At 30.0% G+C, this 24,722-nt stretch overlaps 2 protein-coding genes and 2 non-coding genes across 6 annotated transcripts in view; 1 reads left to right on the top strand and 3 right to left on the bottom strand.

The window, feature by feature from the left end:
* Positions 1-1,410: 1,410 nt before the first annotated feature.
* LOC148229795 (uncharacterized) lies at positions 1,411-9,579 on the bottom strand. Of its 3 annotated transcripts, none has more exons than XM_088197886.1 (8): positions 9,469-9,579; positions 6,038-6,209; positions 5,851-5,977; positions 5,545-5,656; positions 5,360-5,477; positions 4,219-5,291; positions 2,010-2,126; positions 1,411-1,941 (listed from the first exon to the last, which is right to left on the bottom strand). In XM_088197886.1, exons 2-8 carry the CDS (start codon positions 6,124-6,126, stop codon positions 1,664-1,666), a joined length of 1,914 nt encoding a protein of 637 aa, XP_088054012.1. In that variant the 5' UTR covers positions 6,127-6,209; positions 9,469-9,579; the 3' UTR covers positions 1,411-1,663. The 3 variants fall into 3 exon arrangements, with proteins under 3 accessions (XP_088054012.1, XP_088054011.1, XP_088054013.1); XM_088197885.1 differs by lacking the exon at positions 9,469-9,579 and adding an exon at positions 8,921-9,054; XM_088197887.1 differs by lacking the exon at positions 9,469-9,579 and adding an exon at positions 8,921-9,054 and having other exon boundaries at positions 2,010-2,090.
* Positions 2,186-2,259, bottom strand: TRNAI-AAU (transfer RNA isoleucine (anticodon AAU)). The gene has a single exon. It is a non-coding gene; the product is annotated as a tRNA-Ile (tRNA).
* TRNAW-CCA (transfer RNA tryptophan (anticodon CCA)) lies at positions 2,781-2,852 on the top strand. The gene has a single exon. It is a non-coding gene; the product is annotated as a tRNA-Trp (tRNA).
* Positions 9,580-11,772: 2,193 nt separating the features above from the next.
* Positions 11,773-24,722, bottom strand: part of Ance-3 (angiotensin-converting enzyme Ance-3) — a 114,022-nt gene continuing 101,072 nt past the window's right edge. Inside the window, exons 9-11 of the mRNA XM_088197881.1 lie at positions 18,539-18,679; positions 15,774-15,962; positions 11,773-12,093 (exon numbers count right to left, since the gene is read on the bottom strand). Coding sequence (XP_088054007.1) covers positions 11,958-12,093; positions 15,774-15,962; positions 18,539-18,679 — 466 coding nt within the window. The 3' untranslated portion in view covers positions 11,773-11,957. The remainder of the gene's footprint in view (positions 12,094-15,773; positions 15,963-18,538; positions 18,680-24,722) is intronic.

Raw genomic sequence — 24,722 nt, 5'->3', positions numbered from 1 at the left:
CTGATATATTTATAAGAGAACTACAGCAATTAAGTTATATATTAACTACAGCATTATATAATATTATAAGAACTACAGCATTATATAATATTTCCCTAGCCGTACTCATTTTATTTTACATAAAAACTATTAAATTACCTTTATTTCATTTTAAAAACGTATTAAAACTCTCAGTAACTAATATGTCTCTAACACATATAGCGTTAATTCTTTAACATTTCGTCAAATTGTTAGATCATACTTTTATGGTAAATTTATGTAATATGATATTACTTTCATATTTTTAAATTCTTAAGCTAAATAGAATATCGTTGCATTATGGTTCAAATGAGGTTCTTGCTTGTTGCCAATTTTTTGTATAAATGTTAGTGAAATTATATCTATACTAGTGAAAATATAATTTTATGTTATTACAAATTCACTATAACATAAACACCTAATATATTTTCTCATTCTGGACAGTAATTTTTTAAATTTGTATTGTGTCTGATAGATCGTAATTAGTGATTATTATAAGATTTTTATAAAACTATTCGTGCATAGTGACATCTATTAATTATGAGCTTATAATAGATTTACACACTAATTTCAGACAATTATCTCACTACGTTGTTGATTGTGCTTACCTTATTGTAACGCATTGGGCTAACTTCTGTCATATTGCAATGAAGATTTACAATTTCTTATAAGTATGTTAAAAATAATGTTGGTAATTCGGATGCTTGTGGTACATATTCCGTTACTATCACCTTATACACAATCTATTTACGCTTCGATCTTTCTATTAAACTCGTTCTCGTACTAAACCAACCTAAAACTATTTTACTTATACTTATATTCCGTTTCCGTAGAATGTTTCTCTCTGAACCATAATTTGATAAGGATTTGAGTGTCAAAATACAGATATTCTAATGTGATCATGTGAGAAATGTGGGTTTGAATCATACTCCTATTAAAAATATAGAAACAATTGTATTTTTTAAAATACCATATATATTTATATGAAAATCCTGTTGAATTTAAGCTTTAAGATTCTTTACAAGAATCATAAAAAGCTGGGTTAGTTCTTATATTCTTGGGTAAGTCAACGGAATAAGGTATAAAGAACATCATTTTCTCTGTAGTCTCCTGGCGTTCAATACATATTATCAAGCAGTTAAAGACTACATGAGCAACTCTATAAAAATATGTGCACCTCGTGCACCTGCTGCTGCAACTTTTTGTTGGACCTGAACCTCTTTCTTCCCATCATTGATGTTGCAAGTGTAGCAGTAATTTTAAGCTACTGCCGTGCTAATGTTGCATACCTGATTCGTACTGCCGATAAAGCGGCGTTTTTAATTTTCTTTTGACTCGCCGACTTTACTTTGTGGGAAATAAATAACATTAACAAATAAAAAAAACGATAAACTATAAATATCTTATAATATGTAATAAATTGATATACTATAGTATCTTATACATATTTGGTAATATAAAACATTTTATTTATATATAAATGCAAAATTATTGAGTATATTATAATTTAAATATATGACCATACATGTATTGTACTAATTAACTCATAGATATTACCTTATAAAAAAATAAATAAAATTGTATTATACAATTCTTGTCTTGATTAGATTTCGAAAGTTTTGTCTATGGTTTCACTTTTAGTTTTTCACAATTCAGTAACAGCTTCGTCACCGTCATCTAATATCTCTGTAGCCCTATCCGGAGTCAATCTCCATGGAATCTCATCGTACACAGGTTCAATCCTTTCCTCCTCTATCGTCTGAATGTAATGATGATGTTCCAACTTGAGCGTATTGATCGCTTCTTCGGTTACCGGAAAGCACATTTCGGTATTGGATCCAAAGGTAACGCACTTTGTCGGCGCCGGACCGAAAGTAGTCGGCCTCGGTGGCTTCGGATGATCGTAATGACTCTCTAATATATCTATTTATATGAAGTGGCTCATTAAAAATTATTAAATAAATGTAATATAAAAATTAATTTATACTTACCTCTGAAATTTTCCATCATTATCGGTGAAACTGCATGGATGACAACCGGCTGCATGAATGGTACACGATATCTCGATTTATCTTCGCAAATATTGAAAGAAGAATTTATTGGAATATCTGTTGATAATGAATGAAGTAATATGTATGAAAAGTAGGAAAAATAAAAGCAAAATGTATGGCCCATGAGGGGATCGAACCCGCGACCTTCGCGTTATTAGCACGACGCTCTAACCAACTGAGCTAATGGGCCGACGTGAGTTCTTAAGAAATATGATTATAAGTAACATGAGAAAATAAATATAATTGTGAATATTTAGTTACTAAAAGAAATATATTTTATCAGATACAGTATTTTAGATTATTTTCTTCTAAAAGTAGCATGATTTTTTTAAAATAAATAAAATTAATAAATATTTTAAATTTTATTTGAATATTTATTGTAATTTAAGAGATTTGTTTATTTTAAATTTATGTATTACACTTATTTTTTTAATATGATTTTACTATATTTATAACTTTAAATGGTTTGATACTTTGTTTTTTCACATGCATTAATATTTTATTATTTTTGCTATAGTTTTATAGATGTCTCTAAGTAAATAAGCTTTATATGTTTATATAATTGTTATTATTGTGTAATTATATTATATTTGTAATATTAATTGTAAGATATATTTTAGTTGATCTTTAAAATATATAAATATAAATTATTTTAAATATATATGACGTAACTTTGAATCCATATGATATAATTTTGATAACAGGCACAAGGACTCCGTGGCGCAACGGTAGCGCGTCTGACTCCAGATCAGAAGGTTGCGTGTTCAAATCACGTCGGGGTCAATCGGATATCTTTTTACATTTTTATTTATATTTTTGCAAATCCACTTTTGAGTCTTAATCTAATTCTACATATATGTGAATAACAAGAAAAAGAAAGTGTTATGTATGCAAATTCTGAATATACAAATTTAAACAAAATGTCTCAATTTTTAATCGTAAAGCTTTTGAGAATAAAAAGTTTGCTGGAAAAAAATCTTCAATTGAGTTTCCATTTAAGGTGAGCCGGCGAGATAAGGGATGACTGGTCAATGGAAATTCCAATGAATCGTCCAATGATTTAGCATCATAAATAATTATACTAAACAACACTTGCTAAAAATAAATTGTAAAGAAATTCTAAGCTACAGTTATAAAATATGTATTTAAATAGAATTAAGCAAAAGCTAGATCTGTTTTCCTCCCTTTACGGTTCAAAATAAATCAATTATAACTATTATTTTTATAATTTTATTATAATTTGTTTTTCGTTTAAGAGACAGATGTTGATTGGATTTTTTTTGTTCAAGATTTCATAAAAGCTGGAAAATTTAATTTTATATTCTTTGCACTCTTTTGCTAGTGCGCTATTTTGACGGCGTGGATTTGTTATGGCGCCGTTTGATACCCGATTTTCTTGTCACGATATACCAAACAAATTAGGATTTTATTTGACATATTAAAAGTGATATTCATATGACCACATGTTCACATGAAATGAAAGGTTAAGAACGTTCGGCCGTGTAGCGTATTTTTTAAATATGTAATTTTGGAAAACTTTACGCTAATCGCCCATTTTATATTTTATGCAAGAAAAACATGTGCATATGGAAAATATATGTTGCACGCAATCGATTTAAATGATACAAGTAATGTATACACTACACAGGCCGATGGCACAGCATGTGTGCCAGGTTTGTTCAATAGTTACTGTCCACTGACACAACCCCTGTGGCCCTTTTCGTCAAGCATTTTTGCTCTATGACACAACCCATTTATCATTTTTTATTAAAATACAGGATATATGTATATGTATATCCTCAATCTTTTTAACAAAAATATATTATTAATTTTTATTATAAAGCAAGTTGCCGTCATCTGATGAAGTTTAACCGTGTAACCACGAGTCTTGTATAGTGTTAATAAAAGTATTTAGAAAAGAAATCACAATAGCAATAAAGATGAAGGGAATTTCACCAGATTTATGCGTGATGTTTAATGTATTTATATTGAGCAATGATTTTAAATACTAGATGTTTATTTAAGATTTATTATTTACAAGTTGGTAGCTATTATATATTACGCTATTGCGTTAATCATGCAACTATCCATTAATGTACTAAGTTAAAAATCATTGCCCGATATTTAATTAATTTAATGTATCACATACCTGGAGTGTGAAAAACTGATCTGATGTAGCTCGAAGGCAGCTCATCCTCAGATACGTTCAACATCGACTGCATATGCTGCATTTCCATTTTTCTGGAACTAGTACTAGCGCTCCGTTTATACTTAGCTACCAAAACAATTACGGTGGCGACCAGAATTAGGGCAGCAACCACTCCCATGGCAATGCTGAGTGCCGAATAAATAAAGTCATCCTTCTTTTCGTCTTCATCTTCATCGCCAGCAACTGAAGTGATTTGTTCCGGCTCTGTTAGCACATGTCTAATCTCTTCACTTGGCATTTCCGTAGTTGTCGTGTTTTTGTTCCTAGGTGCCGCCGTCATTGGTTTTGTTTTGGCTTTGTTAAAAACCACCATCTCTTGTGGATTCTCATCAAATTTGATCGTTGAGGGTGGATTTGTCGAATGTCTTCTTCTTATAGTAGGTGGTGTAGACGGAGCCATTGCCATGGACGCCTTTCCAGAAATACCCAATCCAGAGTTTAAAGTGATCTTGACTAAACCAGAATCAGGCCTAGTCCTGTTTGCTTTAATCGGCTTTCGTTTCGATGTCACAGTCGATTTTAAAACAGTTAAAGAAATTATGGAACGTTCAGTCGCTTTTGAAACTGGCTTAGGATCTTTCAAATTCTTTGAGTTTCCGTGTAAGATTACAGTTATTGGCGAATCTATTTCGCCCGAAGAGTTAATTGGAGATTTAGGCGTTATGGGACTTTCTATTTGAGATGTCACTGGAACGCCAATACTGGATATAGTCTTTTCTGTGGTCGATGCTTTGGTTGGAGTCTCGGTTTGAATTGTTGTTGTTATGGTAGTGGTTTCTGTAGTTGTTTTAGGAGTTACATATACAGTTGTTTTGCTTTGCAGCTGCGTTGTGCCAAATGTGGTCATTGTTGTAGAAGACAAGGTAGGCGGAACAGTGACGGTGGTGCTCGGTTGTGTGCTTTGTACTAAAATAGGCGTGCTCCAGTCGAAAAGAACTTTGGTTTCTTTACTTTGAGTAGTAGCACTGTGAGTGGTTAACCGCTTCATGTAAACATCTTTAGGAACATCGCAGCTGAAACCACACAAACAATTCGTGCATTAAAATGGTTGTAAAATATATATTTTAAGCATTGCACATACTTTGGTCCCACCCATCCATCGAAGCAGACGCACTTTCCATTTTTGGAGTCGCAGTCTGAGTTGTAAGGACATGTACAGTCCATGCTACAACTGGGACCCCATTTGTTTTCTGGACATTCTGAAACATTAGGTTAATTTAAAACTTCTACATTAAAACTATTTTTTGAACAGATCAATTATGATACCTTGATTGCATTTATCTCCAGCCAATCCTTCCGGACACTTCGGAATGCAATTTTCATCATCCTCTACAAATCCTGCACAGCAGAATTGCAATATCTTGGAGCGATGTTCTGTCTAATTTCAATAAAACAATATATCAATAACTGATTCTTACATTTAAAGAAAAAACCTTTAACCTCTTAAATAAAAATAAACATGTAAAAGGATCCGAGAAGGCATTTAATTCCTTTCACTCGTCGCTGATTTATCGTCTGTTAAGGTCGTTTATTGCAATACTTTATACATAGCTACAACATGTTGTTACGTACTTGAACCTTCCATTTTTCACGCATTTCTGTGTGGATACTAGAACATCTGGGCGGAATACTTAAGCACCACGTATACGTCTTTATAGTCACCGGCTGCTGGTATTTGACGCGGGTGGTGAGCGTATAACTGAAATGGTACATTTTATGTCATATTTTGTTACTGAGAATATTTGACGAGTCGACTTACTTTTTCTTCTCAGTGCACACGTTGGGACCGATAAGTGCTTCATTGAATCCAAGAAAAAGTATTGCGACGATGATCAGCCGGAAATCCATTGCTGGTATGCTTTTCGTTTTTCATTTTTGCTTCCTTCGAACTATGAACATTTCCAATTCTATTATGCCATTTGCCAGATCACCTGTCAAAGAAAACATGTGTATATGTGTAGAAGCGGTGGAAGCGTCTAATTAATTTTATAAATAATTGGTTGTTTAAGCATGTCTTATATTATCATAGAACTTTTATTTAATAGTTTGCTCTCGTTTATTAGATAGCAACTTTTGCATTGATCAAGTACTAACAAGTATTTATTACTTGCATGCTTATAATTAAATAAATATTAATAACATTTTCGAGTGAGTTTTGTGCTCTACATTAAAATAATGAATCGTTATTAATACTGTAGTGTGAATTATTTACTCATATTTAATTTGCTTGTAATATTTGTTTCTGGTTACGAATATACATTTATGCATTATTTTGCTAAAATTAATATTATGATTTTTTTATGTTAACGATATACATATATCATCCAAGTTTACAATATTACACAAAAGTGCAATATTATGTTAAATATTAAATAGTTATCTCTACAAAACAAAAATTCTTTATAGATAGATCAATCAATATTATAACGAACATGCACAATAATGGAAGCTTAAAAATTCTAGGTTTAATATGGGATTCGAACCCAAAGAGGGCTGGTATAAATAAATACTTTTTATATTTGCTTTCTTTTAACTACATTCAATTAAATTATGTCATGAGTTAGATCACCTGTCACAGAGAACGAGTTTAGACATAAGTATTTTTTAAATTACACATATGCTTCTGTTGATACACATGTGATAGATATCACTTGCACCAGTTCACATGGTGCATTATGAAATAATAACAACAGTTGTTTTCTTTCGCTTTCCCCACAACGACGAGCTAGAAGAAGATATTTAACTATGAGAATTTGGGGGAACGCACATTCTTTGTTAATTTTTTTAATTACTCGACACGCGATCATTTAATCGTTGATTGAGATAGCAAACTTCATATTGTGACATTTAAAGCAAAAAAAGTATCTGGATGCTATTGCCATTATGTTATAAATAACTACGTCTGTTAAACGCGTTACATTTAATATCCCTCCGTCATTTTGTGCTGTGTGAATGGAACATTAAGTGACATTGGGCCCAATTTCGTAATTAATCATGTGAAATTTTGTTCCCCAAGCGAACATGGCCAATTCAAAGGGGGAATTGTGTGACTTTGACAGTTACATAGATGTGGCTTGTTCGCTCTTACTTTTTTCTTTGTGATTTCATTATATGAATCAGGAAGTGCTTACACGCATGATTTGCCCACATGCATCGTAAAAAGAGATTAGTGTCTATTATTTAATTGAAATGGATGTCAACGTTTTCTATAGGAGAGCTGCCAATACAAATTGCGAAATGGCATACATTAAGAAATCGATATTGAAAAATACAAATTAGATTAAAGAAAGTGTTTATTAAAACTATTAATTAAACCACTATTTCCAATGGAAAAATAGTAACATTTGGACGTAACACATTACTTTCAGTAGAATAAGAGAGAAGAGAGCACATTATTTTATCTTAACTCTTATAAAATTATTATGATATAATATTATTTATTTATTGAAATTTATGATAAGCATTTAAAGACATTCCATTGAACGTATTTTATGCTAAGAAATAAATGTGTATAAATACCTATATTATTAAAATATAACATAAGCATCCAGCAAATTTTGGCATATTCTTTTTTTAAATATTATTTCCATAGTAGTGAATTCTCGAAATTATATATAGTATCATTCAGGAAACTTAGATGTATTTAAAAATATATACTGTGATATTAATTAAATTATTCTGATAACCCATTGTCACTGAAAGTAACACTGTAAAATGTGTATTTCCAGTCCTATCAAAAGAGAATGTGTACGAAGACAGACTAATGAAAATTTTTCCTGTAAAATAAGATTTATCGAAACATAAAAATAAACACGTTTTTTGTCACTACTGTTAGTTTGACAATTATGTAGTAAGACAATCTAAGCCTTGATTTTTAAACTTATTAGTTAAAGAGCAAAACATATAAGTTTAATGTTGTCTAATACCATAGATTACCAGTATATAGGCTTCTATAAATCAAAGAAATACATAGGTTTCAAAATAATAAAATATATTTTTAAAAGCTTAAAAATACATTATTTATTATTAGTCTAAAATATAAATACTACGAAAAATTCCAAACTTATATTAAAACATATTGCTAAGTACTAGTATTTTTCGACTTAATTATAGTGTATTATTTTTTATTATTATCTTAAATGAATAGAAATATGTCTATGAATATAAACATAAATGATAGTTTTAACACCACAATAAAAATATAATTTATAATTATTTAAATAAAATTAATTATGTGTTTAACACAATTTAACTTATTTTAAATTGCTTATAGGCGAGAGGTAAAAGTTAAACAAGCACTAATGTAAAAATAATTTGTTTTAAATTTGCAGCTAATAAGTTATTGATATTGTCAGTACATCATTTCATAGATTGTTTACTATTATATTTATTTTAGTATAAAAAATACGTACTAACGGTTATACACAGTAATTGTAAGTTTTACTGAAGTTAAAATAAACTAAGTAGTCATATTTCAAAAACGATGCATTTAATTCTTCCATAAAAAATAATTTTGTATGTTAAAATTGTATATCTACTTTGCTTTTATGTAACTAGGGATTAATATGTACATTTTGATAATTTATATTTTAGGTTATATAAAATATTAGATTTATATTAAAATATATTAAAACTTAACTACCACAATATATGATGACTTTATTGCACACGTTTGATACCATCACTCGAAAAAAACTTTTTCCCCTCACTATATTTGAACACCATACATCGGGACGTTACTTGATTCGCGGTCAAAGATCGACTGGGATAGAAACATGTGGGAGTACCACATACACACGAGCTTCCCAAATATAGCAATTAATCATTAGCAATTTTTAAATTTATAAATATTAAAAAAAATACACAAATACGCGTAAAAGCTACAAAATTCATAAACAAATAAACATGTAATTAAAAAAATATTTATAATTTATTATTAAATACTTTTTATTTATTTTAATAATCCAAATTATGCAATAAAATAGTTATTATTTTTATTAACCATTAAAAATATTTTAGAATCTATTAAATTAACATAAACGTTTACTGTTCACATGTGGCCAACGAGTATAAAATATGATTATGACATTAATATTGTTTGGGTCACAATTGAATGCACCAGTTAGGATATCTTCATTCAATACCCACTTACTGCTGTATTAGTAGATTGAAAGATTACTATAGTTATACTTATTTTTATGACGATATTCGGCCGTCCAGACTCTGTAAGTTAACGAAATAAAATTACATTGTGGTTAATTCGATAGATTAGATTAATTAAGCGTACTTTATAAGTGTGCTTGGTGCGTTAGAACGCATTTTGTTCGAGGACACACTTCCGGTGCATGAGAACACATTAATTCAATTACGATCGCAGCGTGTCGTTAAAAATGTCAGTGATTGTTAACCGTATGGCGCAGTTAACGTATAGTTCAGAGAAACGTAAATATTTATAAAAAAAAATAATTGTAAACCTATACTAGAAATACTCACCTGCTTAATATAATTTAGTGATAACGACGTTTCTCGGAACAACTTTAAAGATATCGTAAAAAGATCTTTATAAAAAATATAATAATCATTTTCTTATTATACGTTTTTCAGTGCTTACAAGATATGAAAATTGTGAAATATATTAAATTATTTTATAAATTAATTATTAACTTTTTGTAGAATATATTCAGGTTTTAAAATATTATCTCAACTTGTTATTAAATAATTTCTCTAATTTATTTAATGAGTTTTGAGACCGAAATAGTGTGATTTTGCAGTCAAATAGATTTCAAGAAAGCTACTAACATTTTTTATAAACATATGTATATAAAAACCACATATATAGAGAAATGTTGAGTCTTCGCTGGCGTGTTGAGTTGTGATTTTTGTCAACAATGATGTCAGTAGAGCATCCGGGATATGTGTCGATGTATTCTCGTGAACTTTGAACGATCCGCTGATATCTCTCGTGGCATAGTAGTCTCCTAGCGTTTTATCTCTGTTGCCAAATATTACATATTTTATAATATTGGTTCGAGGCACCTTTAGCGAATCGTAGATGAGGATGTTTACCAGGCAATTGCATCGCTTCTTGAACACCCCCTTCCCTGAAATATCTTCAACGGCTTACGGTCCAAATAGTCATTCCGACGATCGGTAACACAAGAGTCAAAGAACAATAATAATGTGCGCAAAGTAGAATCTTTTGTTTAGCGCGCATCCTTTTCCAATAGTAGTTTTTTTTTAGACGGTTGATTAACGTCTCAAGACGGATGTGGTTCGTGCAATATTTCCAATTATTTAGTCACAAGATAATTGTGCTGTGAATATACTGTGTATGGTCCCATTTCTAGACGGGTTGATATTTATTTTCGTTTGTTCGAATAGTGGTTAGAGTGACGTCAAAACAAAATGTATAGATTGTTGAAACTTCTACAAATTTGAGTTGATATCCCCAGGACCTAGAAGTTTTATTTGTCTAAAACAAATCTACCTTATAGAAGACATTTTAAATGATAATTATATTTTTTTTATAATTGTTTAATATACTTTAAATATTTTTGTTATCTAATAATTGTAAAAAAATGTAATTTAACCAGAAAATAATTTTAAAGAAATTAAATAAAATGTAGAAAAAAATATTGTTTTCAGAATTTATTTATTATTTCGTTGACGTCAGATATTCATATGCATATATAACTATTTTGGTCACAAGTTATTAAATTATTAGTTAATCAGTATTATAAAAAAATCTAAGAAATATAAATTAATATTTTTCGGTCGAACCTGTGAGGTTTATCTTGCGGTTTGATTTAATGTAACATAATAACATTATGTCACATTAAATTAACGTAGAGTTAAATTACAATTTTTTGTAGTAAATCAGCTTAAATTAATTTTAAAGACGTGTAATATGAAAAAGCAATCTAATCCCTTAAAAAATATAATATGAAAAAAATAAGGTAAGTATTTATAAATTGATTAACTGTGTTGTTTTATATTTTTTTAATGAATACCTTAACAAAAATAATATTTATTAAAATTAACTGCGTATCTATTTTAAATAAAATAATGTTTTTTGTAGAGTTTTAATAATATATTTTTTTTAGTTAATCTGTTTTAATAAATTAAGATACAATAAATTAAATCGAAAGTTGTTTGATTTTTTATTGCAAATCAATGTTATAATACAGTTCATATATTTTACTCAAAGTTAAAGAAACGTTGATATTTTGTTATAAAAAAAGGTAGATACAAAAAACATGTGGATGCTACCTATTGCCAATGTTAACAGGTCTGCACATGGCAAATGGTCTGGCGTTCTCAATGAAGAGTTTCCTGCTCCAATTTTTGTCTCCGCCTGTATTTTGATCGAGTTAACCACTTTGCATCTGAACACAAATTCAAACGAGAGCAACTCATTCATGCGAGGGGATAAATTACATTTCGTTACACCGAATCGCAATTATTTATACTCTTGTAAATAAAATAATAAAAATATACAATTAATAATACTTTTTATTTTCAATAATATTAAAAACACTTCTACATGCATTCGTATTATACATAATTATTTATTTACATTAAAGTTACGGTATATAATCTAATTAACTGTTTGATTAAATATTAAATGAATGATCTTAACAGATATATAATATATTTACATACTTAATAATAATTAAGTACTATCGATACATGTTAGCTAGAATAATCGTGCTTATAAACGATGATAAGAATAAGGTCCAGAATGTGAGTAGATTAAATCTAGGTACAGCATCATTGTAAAATCCACCATAGACTTGCAATCCAGCGGTCTCGATACTAAAAATATAATAAAATATTGTTAATATTATACAAAGGCATATTATGGGACACTACGTTTTATTGTTAAATATTGCAAAATATCCGATTATCGGATATTCGGCAGTAATATTTATGGGAATAATAAATGTCGGATGTCTTCGCTTGTGCAATTATTTCTTACAAAAGCACCCAAATGTTACCCACGCGTTTCTCAACTCCTTGCCTTGAGTACGAGTTTTTTTTAAAAGGACAATCTCCAAGACGTGATGATATGCATGTTCGATTTTCGCATCGTTTACCGGATTCGTTGCAGTTTATAATGGGTCACTCTAGATACGTGACTCAACAGTCGCCGTAGCAGTAAGTGGTTTAAATGGACACTCACGATGCGGGCTAGAATAAAATTTGTTGGTAATTCGTGTTGGATTTCGGTCGTGGCGAAGGGTCGTTTATGGTTTATTTGGCTCGGACAGAGATTATCAAGCTTGAAAATATATTAGTTGTATAAATTTACTTGAACGATATTGGAACACATTTGAGCAGTAACAAAATAATTAAACTAAGTTGCAAAAATATAAAAAAAGCAACTGAAATGTACGCTAGAATATTTTTTTTACATTTTCCTAATATTTGTTCAGCTGAGATAAACAACTGGCGACGCTAATCGGTGGTTCTGATACATATTTAACGGCAGCTGGTAGTAGTAGAGTGTGTGAACTGGAATGCTAATAAGCTTATGTATATGTTAGCAGAACGTTATCTTTTAACAATAAAGAAGTCGCGTTTATTCTATGTATAATGCCACTGCAATGCTAGCTAGCTAGCATAATAGTATCATAAACTTTGAATGATCTGAGGAAAGGCAGTTGATTCAAGATAATCAAAAGGACGTGGATCTATTGTCACTGTCATATATTTTAAAATAAATGTTTCAATCCCTTTGACATTTACACCGTAGAAACATAATTTATGGAAGCTTGTAAATTTTATTTTTTCTTCCTATATATCAAGGCTTCTTAAACTAACAAATAGGGCCGTTAGCGAAATCTTAGGGTCGCGAGATTTTAATTTAATATATTTAAATACATGTTTTAAAGCATTTTTTCAAGCTGCTTATTAAGATCATATAACTTTTACTCACTGACTTATTCATCGAGAGGCCCTTGCAGCAAAAAAAAACTAGCACCAGAATTGAACGATGTGCTTCAGGATGCTGTTAAGATTATAAATTTTATTAAGAGCCATGCCCTTAACAGCCGCTTATTTTTAAATATTTGTAAGAATACGGATTCCCACTATATAAATTTATTATTACATGTAGAAGTAAGATTGATATCAAAATGTCAGTTTAAAAAGATTGACATTAAAGGACGAAATCGAAATTTTTTAACCGAACAAAAATGTGATCTTGCTGCTTTTTTTCAAAATGACCTATGGCTATCTGTCAGATATTTTTGAGAAATTAAACGATCTCAACTTGTCTTTTCAAGGAAACAGCTGCGATATATTTACTACGAATGATAAAATTGAAAGTTTTATTAAAAATATCAATACTTGGAAAAGTAGGGTAAAAAAGGATTCGTTCGAAATGTTTTCCAGCTAACTGCAGTAATATCTCGGATACATAGTTAAATTTTTAATCTAATATCTAAATTATTTTTCCATGCTGATCTACGATTGGAAAAAATATTATTATAAAACTGTGGCATTCATAATAAGTCGGTATATCAAATAAATAATATATGCACGTTCTTATGCCTGCACTACACACGCTGGAAGTTGACCAAGGTTAGCCAAGGACTTCGGTCGAGTTCGGTTCTGACCGCTTTAAAATCTCTCGGAAGTTTTCCGAGGTTACCGAGAACGGGAGGTAAAGTAAGGGTAATTCAGTCGACTTGGCCAGCTTCGAGCGCTTCCGAACATTGTCGGCAAACGGACCGAAGTCAAAGAACCGAAGTCGGAGCTGTTCTTTTGAGCGCGAGCGGTGAGATACTTCCCCTTTCGCTCTCTCGCGTGTTAAGTGACGAGAGTGAGAGAGATAATGATATGGTTTTTCGTAAACAGATAGAACGAGTAACTCGGTTCAATTTCAGTATGCACGTAGGCGTCCTATGGTCAACACGCATGACGAGCGCTGCATCGTATAATACCACATGCTTATCGGGAACTTCAACAGACTTTTACTTACATATTTGAATATTTTAGGGCACCAAAAAGGAATTATGTATATTTTTGATAGTATATTCTTCTAACAGATATCGTTATTATATTTTTTTCATATAAAATAATTAGTGGTACTTGATTTTGTTAAAAAAAATCGTTTCGAATATCCTTATGTATTTTCCTAGATCGGCTTATATAAATGTCACACCATAACGAATTCTTATTTAGAATCGATGGCGACAAATTCTAGGATAGTCACAGATGTGGTGTTCGTATTCAGAAGTATCATTTTTATGCCTTATGGCATTTTGCAAAAGCCGACAAAGATTTTGCGTAAATTGAATATTTAAGACCGAAAAGTTTTCACTGATATTGTATTGGTGAGTGCCCACACAAACTTTTATAATTATCAGTAGCTTAATTTTGATAATATAACAATTTAAAAATTGCGATTATTTGGCACATTTTTCGATCGCGCGCAAATATGCCAGCTGTACGTGACAGCAGCCGCCGTGCGAACGTCATTCACGGCCGCCGTCTGGACGGCATATGAAATTTGTGGCAGTGTGGCCGCTACTCGGAAGTCGGCGACCTCGGCCGACTTCAGTTGAATTTCAGTAGTGCAATAATTACACAATTATGCACTTTTATGCCAAACACAAATTAGCCCGCCGACGAGAAAACACTCAAGACTATTCTGATTCAATAATATAATTTCCGAAACGCAATCGCATACGAATCTAAAAAGCTCGTCAACATAGTTCATTACAATGATTTTTTTCATGCACGTTCATTAAAGTACATAAGTATTTGTTGCTATTAAATAACATAAAAAAGTGTTGGCCTAAGAATTATGACACCCTAAAAACGGGCGCTGGTCAATTGTAAAAATGAGGTCAGAGTAAAATTTGTATTTGTATTAGAGAATGTACAGAATATATTCCATTGAAGCTTCATAGACCATAATGGACTTCTTAAACGACAGAAAAATAAGGCATGTGAGGTTTTGCTTTCATCCTTTCAGCAAAAACAGTTTCAAAGTCTAAATTTCGCGTCAGATACTTAAGTCAGATTAATGATACAATCCAAGCCTTCCGGGCAGACAGATTAAGAAAGCAGTGCAGTTTCTTAATGTTGGATTTTGTCTAATCTATTACCCAGAAATCATCTACATGCAGCTAGGAAATAACTCGTCTTGAGACGACTTATTCATATGTATAAAAAATTGTGAATTCAATTTATCTATTTATTGAAAAAATATTTATTATGATATTATTGTACAGCATTATAAGTATGATATTTATATTTTATGTCACACCATAAATTATTCAAATGGTGACAGCATTATGTGCAACGAATGATTATTACCAGTCTATGGTAAAATAATGCAACGTATAATATAGTATATGAGTGTTATCCCACGCGGCTTGCAACCACAACGATCGTAATAGTAAATCTATTTTGCAGACATCCGCATTAGCTGACACATTTGGAGCAGTTTCCTCTACTTAAATTAATCAAAAATATAAAATCACCTGAATTTGCAATAATCTCCATCATAAGTCCATCCGACGTATTCTCCAGTCCTCAAGTTTTCGCTCCTCAACCACTCTTCCAAAGGCCTGAAGTATTCCCTCAGAGCATCTCCATCTAATCTGGTCTCACCGATGGCATCGAACAGAACCTTATTCCAAGGCACAGAAGATCCAGGTTTCATGATCTTCCTGAAATTAAAAATTCAATTGATTGCTAGTTTCGTTACAGACCTGACAATGATTTAGATCTTCCGTCAGATTTACGCTAATCGCCTTCACCTGTTCTAAAGCGGTGTTGCGTAATTTATATCGAATTACATAAAGTTGGGTGTGCTTTGTTTTATGTTAGAGATATCTGAGCATTCGCGGAAGTTTAATAGTCCTTTGGTCGTGTGCCAGGTTAGTAAAAATGCATCGGGTATATAGGGAGTGTTACGTAAGAATCGTGTCTGTGAATATATCTAAATATGGAGAGATTGTTTAATTCGATGATATTTTTGAACGACTGTAGTGGGTTGGAAAGGTTTTTGTTATACAATGTATGGGTGATTCATTTGAAATACTTATAGTTTAATTATGTATACACATACCTAATATAAATACAATCAAGAATATATATAAAAAAAAAACAATTTTAGTAAATAAATTAAAGAAATGTCTTTTTAAAACATTCAGTCAAGTCTCAAACCAATTTGTTTAGTCTTATTTTTATTCTATTGAAAATCTTATGATTTTTTTATGTATTCTTACTGAAAAATTATTAAATAATTATACTATATAATACACATGATATATTATATGTAGTATAATAAAAATAATATCTATTATTTATTTATTAAATCAATATACACTACTCTTTATAAAAAATAATATTATTTATCTTACAACCATTAAAAACATTTTTTATTTGGATAAAACTTTTTTGTATTTTTATTATTATTTAATATACGACCATCGCTATAATATTAATAAAAAAATTTATTAAAATAGTTGTTTTATGATTATTCATATTTTTAATCCACTTAACAAGAAAATAAAAACTTGTAGTTTTAGGTATATTTCGACAAAAATACTATTTTTAGATGTGGTAAACTTTATTAAAAATCAATAGTATTTTTCCTATACTTTTTTTAAATATGATACATACACATTTAATTTAATGCAAATGAGGCTGAGCAAAATTTTTCTATACCAAAAACATTTTTGTAGCGATTTTAACAACGAAAAAAACTGTTTTTATTTAAAAAATCGTATTTATGGCATAGATCTCTAAGCTCTATTCTATAAAGCATATTCAGTCATAAAAATAGGATTTAAATGTTTAAGAGTATTTTATCAATGCAAAAGCACTGATATATCTGATATACTGATAAGACCTAATAATAATCATAAATTATAGAAATGGAAATTTTAACACGTTTATTATAATATTATTTAGTTTCGTACATAGGATTGATAATTTAAAAACATTTTTGATAACTAATAAGAATTTATGTATTTTTTTTGCAATTTTTCTGTACAATAATGCTGGGTATTTTAATAATAATTATACTGTATTATCTTATATGTAATCTCTAGAATTTAAGCAGATCGTTAGATTAACATAATACGTGCATTAAAATATCTAGGATGATTTCTCTTCAACCTCAGTTAGTACGAATCTAATTCGAAATTATTATTCAGCCACCCGTGGTATGCCACCATTTCTGCTAAAATGGTTTTTAATGGTTTCCGTGCCAATTACCATCACACGAGTGAGCCAACGAAAGGGAAACCTTTGGACGGTATAAACACCAGTTATCGATGATGTAATCCAACGGTCACTTTGTGAATGCAATAATAGTTTACGGTTAAATTTAACCGCTAAACATGCGACAAGCTGTGAACGATACAATCGCGGATATACAATACCACAACAAAGGTGAACGTTGAGATGCTTTTAATTTATCTATTTTATGAAATAAAATTTCAATCGATATTTTAACAAAATAAATTTCTGCTCAGAATATCTCATATAATTTTTGCGAAATTCTGATTCTGTCAAAAATTAACATAATTGAGTGGGCGTTAAATTAATGATAATTGTAGTGATCTTATATATATGTTTTTTTGACATTTAAGCTCATCTACATTTGTGTGTTTTTTACCAATCATATAGATCTTTATGAGAAATTTCATAACTATATGTCCGAAAATTGCTAATAAATAAATCAGCAAATAGAATGACACCGAAAATACATGCTTTTAAGATTCCACAGTAGAAAATTTTTTTTTGATCTTACAATGTCGAATTATCACTCTTCAGTGTTTGTTCAAGATTCACTATTTAGCAATTGAGCAATTCACTATCGCAATATTGAAAAGGTCAGAGTCAAGACGAAATGTCTTTGTCACGGTCTAGGCGCGGAGAATAATGAAATATCCGCATTTTTTTTTATTTAGCGTAAGAGAATGCATTTTGTGATTGTTTTGAAACAGTTTCAAGTACAAATGGTTTGTTTTAACTGTATTTTAATTTTAAATGAATTGTGGAGCGCAATAAAAAATGTGCAATTCGATACGATTGGTGCAAAATAAATAAATTATTTTTATTACTGTTTTAAATATGTTTTTTACTACAGAATGGATTGTAATGTTTTATTTATTTAATTTCAGGTAATATTTATATATTCATAAAGATTAGCAGTTATATTGAAACATTAATTTTAATAAGTATGAGTACTAATTTTTACTTACTCATTAACATTGAAATATTTTTTACTTACTTCAATATGTCTCCAGCTTCAGGATGTCTGTATATGTCGCATTTATGCAAAGGTTTATCTTGATCTCCTTCAATATATTGTCCAGCTGCTTTACATAAAGCTCTGTGTATTTGAAACTGAAGGACAGTGCTCACAAAATATCTGAAACAATACAAAATATGATTAAATATTATATACCAAAAAAAAAAAACATAATTATAATCGTTTATTAAATTGCAAAACACTTTCGTGTAAAATTGCTATTGAAAGTTGTTAAAAAATGTATCTTTCATCGTAATTCGATCCGCAATTACACATATTAAATCCATCAGTATTCAAAAAAGTAGTTTATCAACCCGTTATGAAATGTGGTGTATCAAAAATAAACTCGTAAGCTTTTAACGACGAACCATAAAAGTGCACTTAATACATAATGTTATTTAATACACGTAATGGTTAATGAGAGAACTTTTATATTTTAACGAAGCGTAGATGATTTGTCGTTTTATCGATTGGAAAATTACTAATTATGAATTTAAACCAAGTTACGTAACTAACTAACGTGTTTTGTGAATTAGTTAACAGTCGCTTAATCGTTAATTTATTTTATTAGTCGGGCTCTGTAAAAAAGTGGCGTATAGGCTTGTTTTTAATTTTGACTGTTAAATATTGATGATGATGTTGGGGTAAATAGCAGTATGATAATAATCGACGATGGACATGTAAATTTTGTTTATATGTTTGCAAGCGAAAAACAATTTTATAGGAAAGCAAACTAGTTTAGTAACAAGCAACGAACGATTGAATAAATTCATGATTTATATGCATTTTTGCTTAATGGATATTATGATAATGGAATATTAATTATGTTTTAATAATATTTATTCAAAAATTCATTAATAATTTTAGCATAAATAATATATAAAAATTTCACTATAAAATAGAAAGATCTAATATATTTTTTTAATAAAATTATGTATATTACACGTTTTTAAATGTTGTTATATATTATTTAGTTTTTTAATATTTGATTAGCAAAATTTCAAGTGCATTTTTAAAAGTTAATATTAAGTACAAAAATAATTTTAATTTAATAATTTTATATTAATATTTAAAATCAATGTTAATTTATTTATAGAAAAGCTTAATAAGAAAATGCTTTTTTAACTAAGAACTGAATTTTTTTTTTATAAATTTAGTACAAAATAAATCATAAAAATTTACATATATTTACTTCATTGTGTGTAACTTTAGGTTTAAATCAAGAACATTGAAAAAAATCCTATTTTCTGTATTACGGTGTAAATATAAATTTTATAAGCTACTTGTATAATTAACTTAATACTTGACTTAATATAAATGAATGATTAAAGCAAACAATATTTATTCTTAAGCATAATTATAAATATTTTTTTACAATAAGTATATTTATTTGGAATTTTGAAACATACATAACATGTGGTCAAACGACAGTACAAAAACGCGTGACATAAAAAAGTTTCTTGACCTTAGATATGAAAAAGAAAATAAAATTATCGCGTATTGACGCGATAATTTTATTTTCATTTATGACAATTGTGTTATAATATATGAAAATATGGTTATACGCTGTAATATCCCGTTGAAGACAAAATTGATGCAAAGAAATCATAAGTCCACTAAGATAAGTATCTATTTTGGTCTCATAAGAAATATATTGAATATTATTGTGGTTCTAAAGATTTTATTTTTAATATTAGAAACATCTGCAGAGTCAACTTTACAGAAAAGAGCAAAAAACTGTGTGGTTTACTTTAATTTAAAATATATATCTGATTTTTGTATTTCTGTTGTCCTTTCTACACAAAAATTAATTTTTTTGGAAATTTTACTAGAAACTTTTTTTTTGCAGTATTTAGTTTTTCGAACTAGTTTTATGATTGCTTATTTAAAAATATAAGGTTTTCATATAATATTATATATGTATGTCAAAATGATAAGAGCAAACTCGCATTAATAATTTATTTTTATACATTTAAGCAGTTTGCTAGTTCAAAGCTGAGGCTATAGAAATGTGACCGTTATTATGAACATTGCTTTAAATATTGTAACCAGCCTTGAATACAATCTATTAATATTATTATTACTAATAGAATTGTTTTAAAAAAATAAAAAAAATATGTACGAGTAAGAAGATATATAGAATAGACTAAATATAGATTTAAAACCATATTGCTACCAAAAATAACTTAATATATAATAACTTAATTATAAATTACAATTTAATGCTACTCATAACCACAATAAAAGCATAGTTAAAAGTACTTATTTTAATTCTACAATTCTCTGCATTATTATATTATATTTCCTACTTGCTCGGTTCATATTGAGGAATATTTTCTCTTCTTCTTGGTATTTTTCAATTTTAATAATGCAATTGTGGGGACCACGCAGAGTTTGGAGGGGGTTTTATTCTTGAAACTCGCTTTAATTACTCAATAAGAAAAAAAAATAGACAATAGTGCGATCACACAAAGACTCTCATTACGACTAAAACTAAAAGGTCTCCCATAAATAACACGCAAAGACAAATAGCACCGTAAAGTCACAAAATTCCCGTTGCGCAATTCGACCTTAGATATATCTATCAAGTAAATGTCACTTTCTAAAGGCGTATACTTAATTCGTTTTTCTAAGAAGCGAGTGCAACGATTGGCTGGATGATCGCTGTATGATTGTGATTGGTCAGCAAGCTTTGCAGTCCTGAATACTTAAGCCTGGACTCCAATGAAGACTCGAAAAGACTAGCACCTGCCCGTTCGCGGACAACATACGGTCATGGGCGCTCACAACTCCAACATCCGAGCACCGTAGCAGAGAGGGATCAACCTCTGCTATACTGTCGCTGCCACGTCACTTCTGAGGATCTTTCACCGATATTATCCCTCCGCCAGCTTCTCCACCATTGCCTGGAGAAAACATCTCGCCTATCATAGTCTGTCGCTTTTTCGGTAGGATGACGAACTATAGAAATGTAGCAAGTTTTTCTTTAATACATTGCTGTTGGCTTCTAAGACAGATTAGAAACAGTTGCGCACGTTATCTATTCTCGAGGCGATGTATATGTATTCCTTTCTGATTTATAGTGCGTACCTTGTGACTTAAGCCATAAAGAGGTGTTCCACGGTGTCTCATTTTAACGAATAGACCCATTTTTTCTTCAACCGTTAAAACACATGTTTAATAGTACACATTAATCCCTCCAGTTTTAAATAGAGGAGTGGCTCAATTGATGCACCCAACTAGTCACGCGACACGCGCTCCGCATATCGAAACCGAGCATCTTCGACACATTATCGCAAGGGATATGGAAAATGTAAAAACGTAACACTTGACAATGCCAATTAGATCGACCACCTCCAAGTTTTTTGTGAAGTATACTCTGAAAGCACTTAGTATATATCCTTAGATCTGAATAAATATTTTCGTTGGATCGTATATTAATATATAATAATATATTTTTAAATAATGTTTTTTTTTCTATATTAACCTGATACTAATGACCAATATATAAGCAGAAGAACTCATCACATTTTTATAACCAATAATTTTCGTTCATAAAATTAAACCACCGACGGATTGCAATACCACAAAAATTGACCATTTCTTAATATATATATACACTGATAAAACATGTTTCGATGCGCTGTCTCTACGTAATGACTCACTGGTCGCCTCAAACGAAAGCAAAAGTCTAAAGGAGATTACGCCCGAACTCGATGTATTGCGCCATATTACATCTCAATGCGGAAATGCACGTAAAGTAAAGTAACCAACAGGTCAGTAAAGTAACCGAAGCGACGAAGCAGGTCAGTGCTGACCTGGATCTCAAAAGGATTCATTATACGTTCTTCTTTTACGGACTTCTTCGTGTCGCAATGCGAGTCGTTGTGATGTGGTGCCGCTCCTTTTTCATATTAAATAAATTGATAATACAAAAAAATGGTTGTTTGCAACATGTGACAGTTTTTTGGTCATTTTTTGTTATGTTCTCCAATCGATTGCTTTTGACAGCAGAGATCAATTTTGGCAAATTGTTCTCGTCTTATGAAAAAATATATAAGTTGATCAAAATGTTTCCGAACTTTTCAAATAGAGCGATACAATTAGGATGCTAATTAACCCGAATCTTATCAAGTGCCTTAAGACTGCTTAAGATTTAAAATATGTGTTTAAATGTTGAGAAAATAAGACGCAGTGTAGTGATCCATTACCTGCACAAAAATGTTCTAGAAGCAAAGCAAATTCATAAAGACATGGAAACACTTTAGAAAAAAATTTTCACAATGGTAAATAATTTGGCAGTAGAATTTAAATATATATGGGATAACAATGAATATGATCATCACAATGGAAAGCATACAACTGCTACCACTGAAGAAAACATAAATTTAATTCACTATACAGTAATGGGAAACCGGCGAATCAAGGTTCGGGAGGCTGTGGGCATCGCCTATAAACAGGTATAATATATAACATATATTGAGCAATATGTTAAGTAGATTAAAAAATGTTTACTATGTGGATCCTCCGATTTCTGACGATTAATCAGAAACAGAAATTCCGATATTTTTATGAATCTGTTTCCGTAATTTCTATGGAAAGATTTGCGTGAATCAAATAAATTAACTGGCGAGGAAGATATTGATAGTGAATTACTTTCTTAAGAGGTAAAACATAATAATATGCTATTACTTTAAGTTGGAAAATAAATAAAAGAAATACTGATGCTATCAGACTTGTATATATGTATATCTAAATCTAAAACTATACTTCAATCGAAGAAGTAGCAGCCGCAACAGATTATTTAACAGATTAGGATGCGTAGCATTGATAGTTCTTTACTCGAGAAAAATACAAAATGATGATTCAGCATTCAAAAAATTTGGAGATTTTTTGAGAATTCTCCCAAAATAATTTTATTGTTCAAAATAAAATAAAACATTTTTTTTAAATTGTTTACATCGTTAAGATCAAGTGATTTTATATAATAGTATGTAAGTTAAATGTATATATGTGTAAGTATAACAAATTAATTGTATATAGTAATTACGTAAATAAGGAGTGGCATAATTTATATTAATAATCAACATAACTAGAGATGATAATAATGAATATGAAAAGGAAAATCATATAATATCTACTTAAATACTTTTACTTATAATGAACTTTGTTTAAAATTAAAGACGATTAAAGATGACTTGATATGGAAATCGTATGCAGAATTTATAAACACAGACGACGTGCACATGGTAATATGTCTCGGTCAGTATGTCAAACTGGTCCAGTAGAAATTCTCTGGTCGTCCTTCTTGCCCAATGCTGTCTCTCCAGCATGCAGCTCACCTTCTGAAGGCTCACTGCCCACATTTCTCAATTGCCGCAAATTTAGAAGTTGACCGGAAGTAGATATGTTGCAATATATCCGCCGAGACAACTTTGCCAGCTTGCGATAATTGTGTAACTTGATATAAAGTTGTATTTTATATCGATTAGATCGATTATTCATTGAAAGTGAATGAAACGTTTAAGTTGCATATTAAAGTAATAATTATCTAAGTAAGATAGAAATAGAGTACTTAAAATGCATCAAGCGATGTTCATGGTTTGTTGACTGAACTGGAATGAAACAACTGCTTACTGCAACTCCATATGCATCATCTGCTTTCAGCTTGACAATAAGTGAGTTCTGTGACCTTTTATTTTAAAAACAGCCCTGTATATATGTAACGTATGCAAACTGGTAAAGTTGTAAAATAAAAAAAATAAGTTGAGCTCAAATTTATATATATATATATATACACCTAAATAATACACTTTTTACAAAATCATTTTTTGGCTTGTTAATGTTTAATTACTGCGTAACAAAATATGGGATTGAAAAAAAAATGGTTTATACTTAAAGCGACACTATCAATAAACAATTTGACGCCCTTGATACATCCCCTAAACCCGAGATTTATTATCCTTTTTTGCCTTTCTGAGAAAGGCAAAAAAGTCGTTCACAGACAATAATATGGATGTTTTGGAATAACAACCATGCAGCCCTGATTTTAACCCTATTGAGTCATTTAAAACACAAAATTAAAAATTAATTTGTCACAAATAAATAAATTAAATTGTAAAAAACGAGTGGGAACTGATTCCTGCCGCAAATACCAGCAATT

This window comes from Plectrocnemia conspersa, unplaced genomic scaffold, assembly GCF_051122295.1.
Source record: "Plectrocnemia conspersa isolate PC_06_02 unplaced genomic scaffold, ASM5112229v1 ptg000011l, whole genome shotgun sequence".
In the NCBI taxonomy this organism is placed as follows: Eukaryota; Metazoa; Arthropoda; class Insecta; order Trichoptera; family Polycentropodidae; genus Plectrocnemia; species Plectrocnemia conspersa.
This window is presented reverse-complemented; position numbering and strand designations above follow the sequence as displayed.

Excerpts from the sequence above, each read along its gene's own strand:
- LOC148229795 (XM_088197886.1), bottom strand. The coding sequence starts at position 6,126 with ATGGATTTCCGGCTGATCATCGTCGCAATACTTTTTCTTGGATTCAAT. Across the intron at positions 5,978-6,037 it reads GTGTGCACTGAGAAGAAAAA|TTATACGCTCACCACCCGCG; the intron begins GTAAGTCGACTC and ends GTACCATTTCAG. Across the intron at positions 1,942-2,009 it reads AATGATGGAAAATTTCAGAG|ATATATTAGAGAGTCATTAC; the intron begins GTAAGTATAAAT and ends TCATATAAATAG.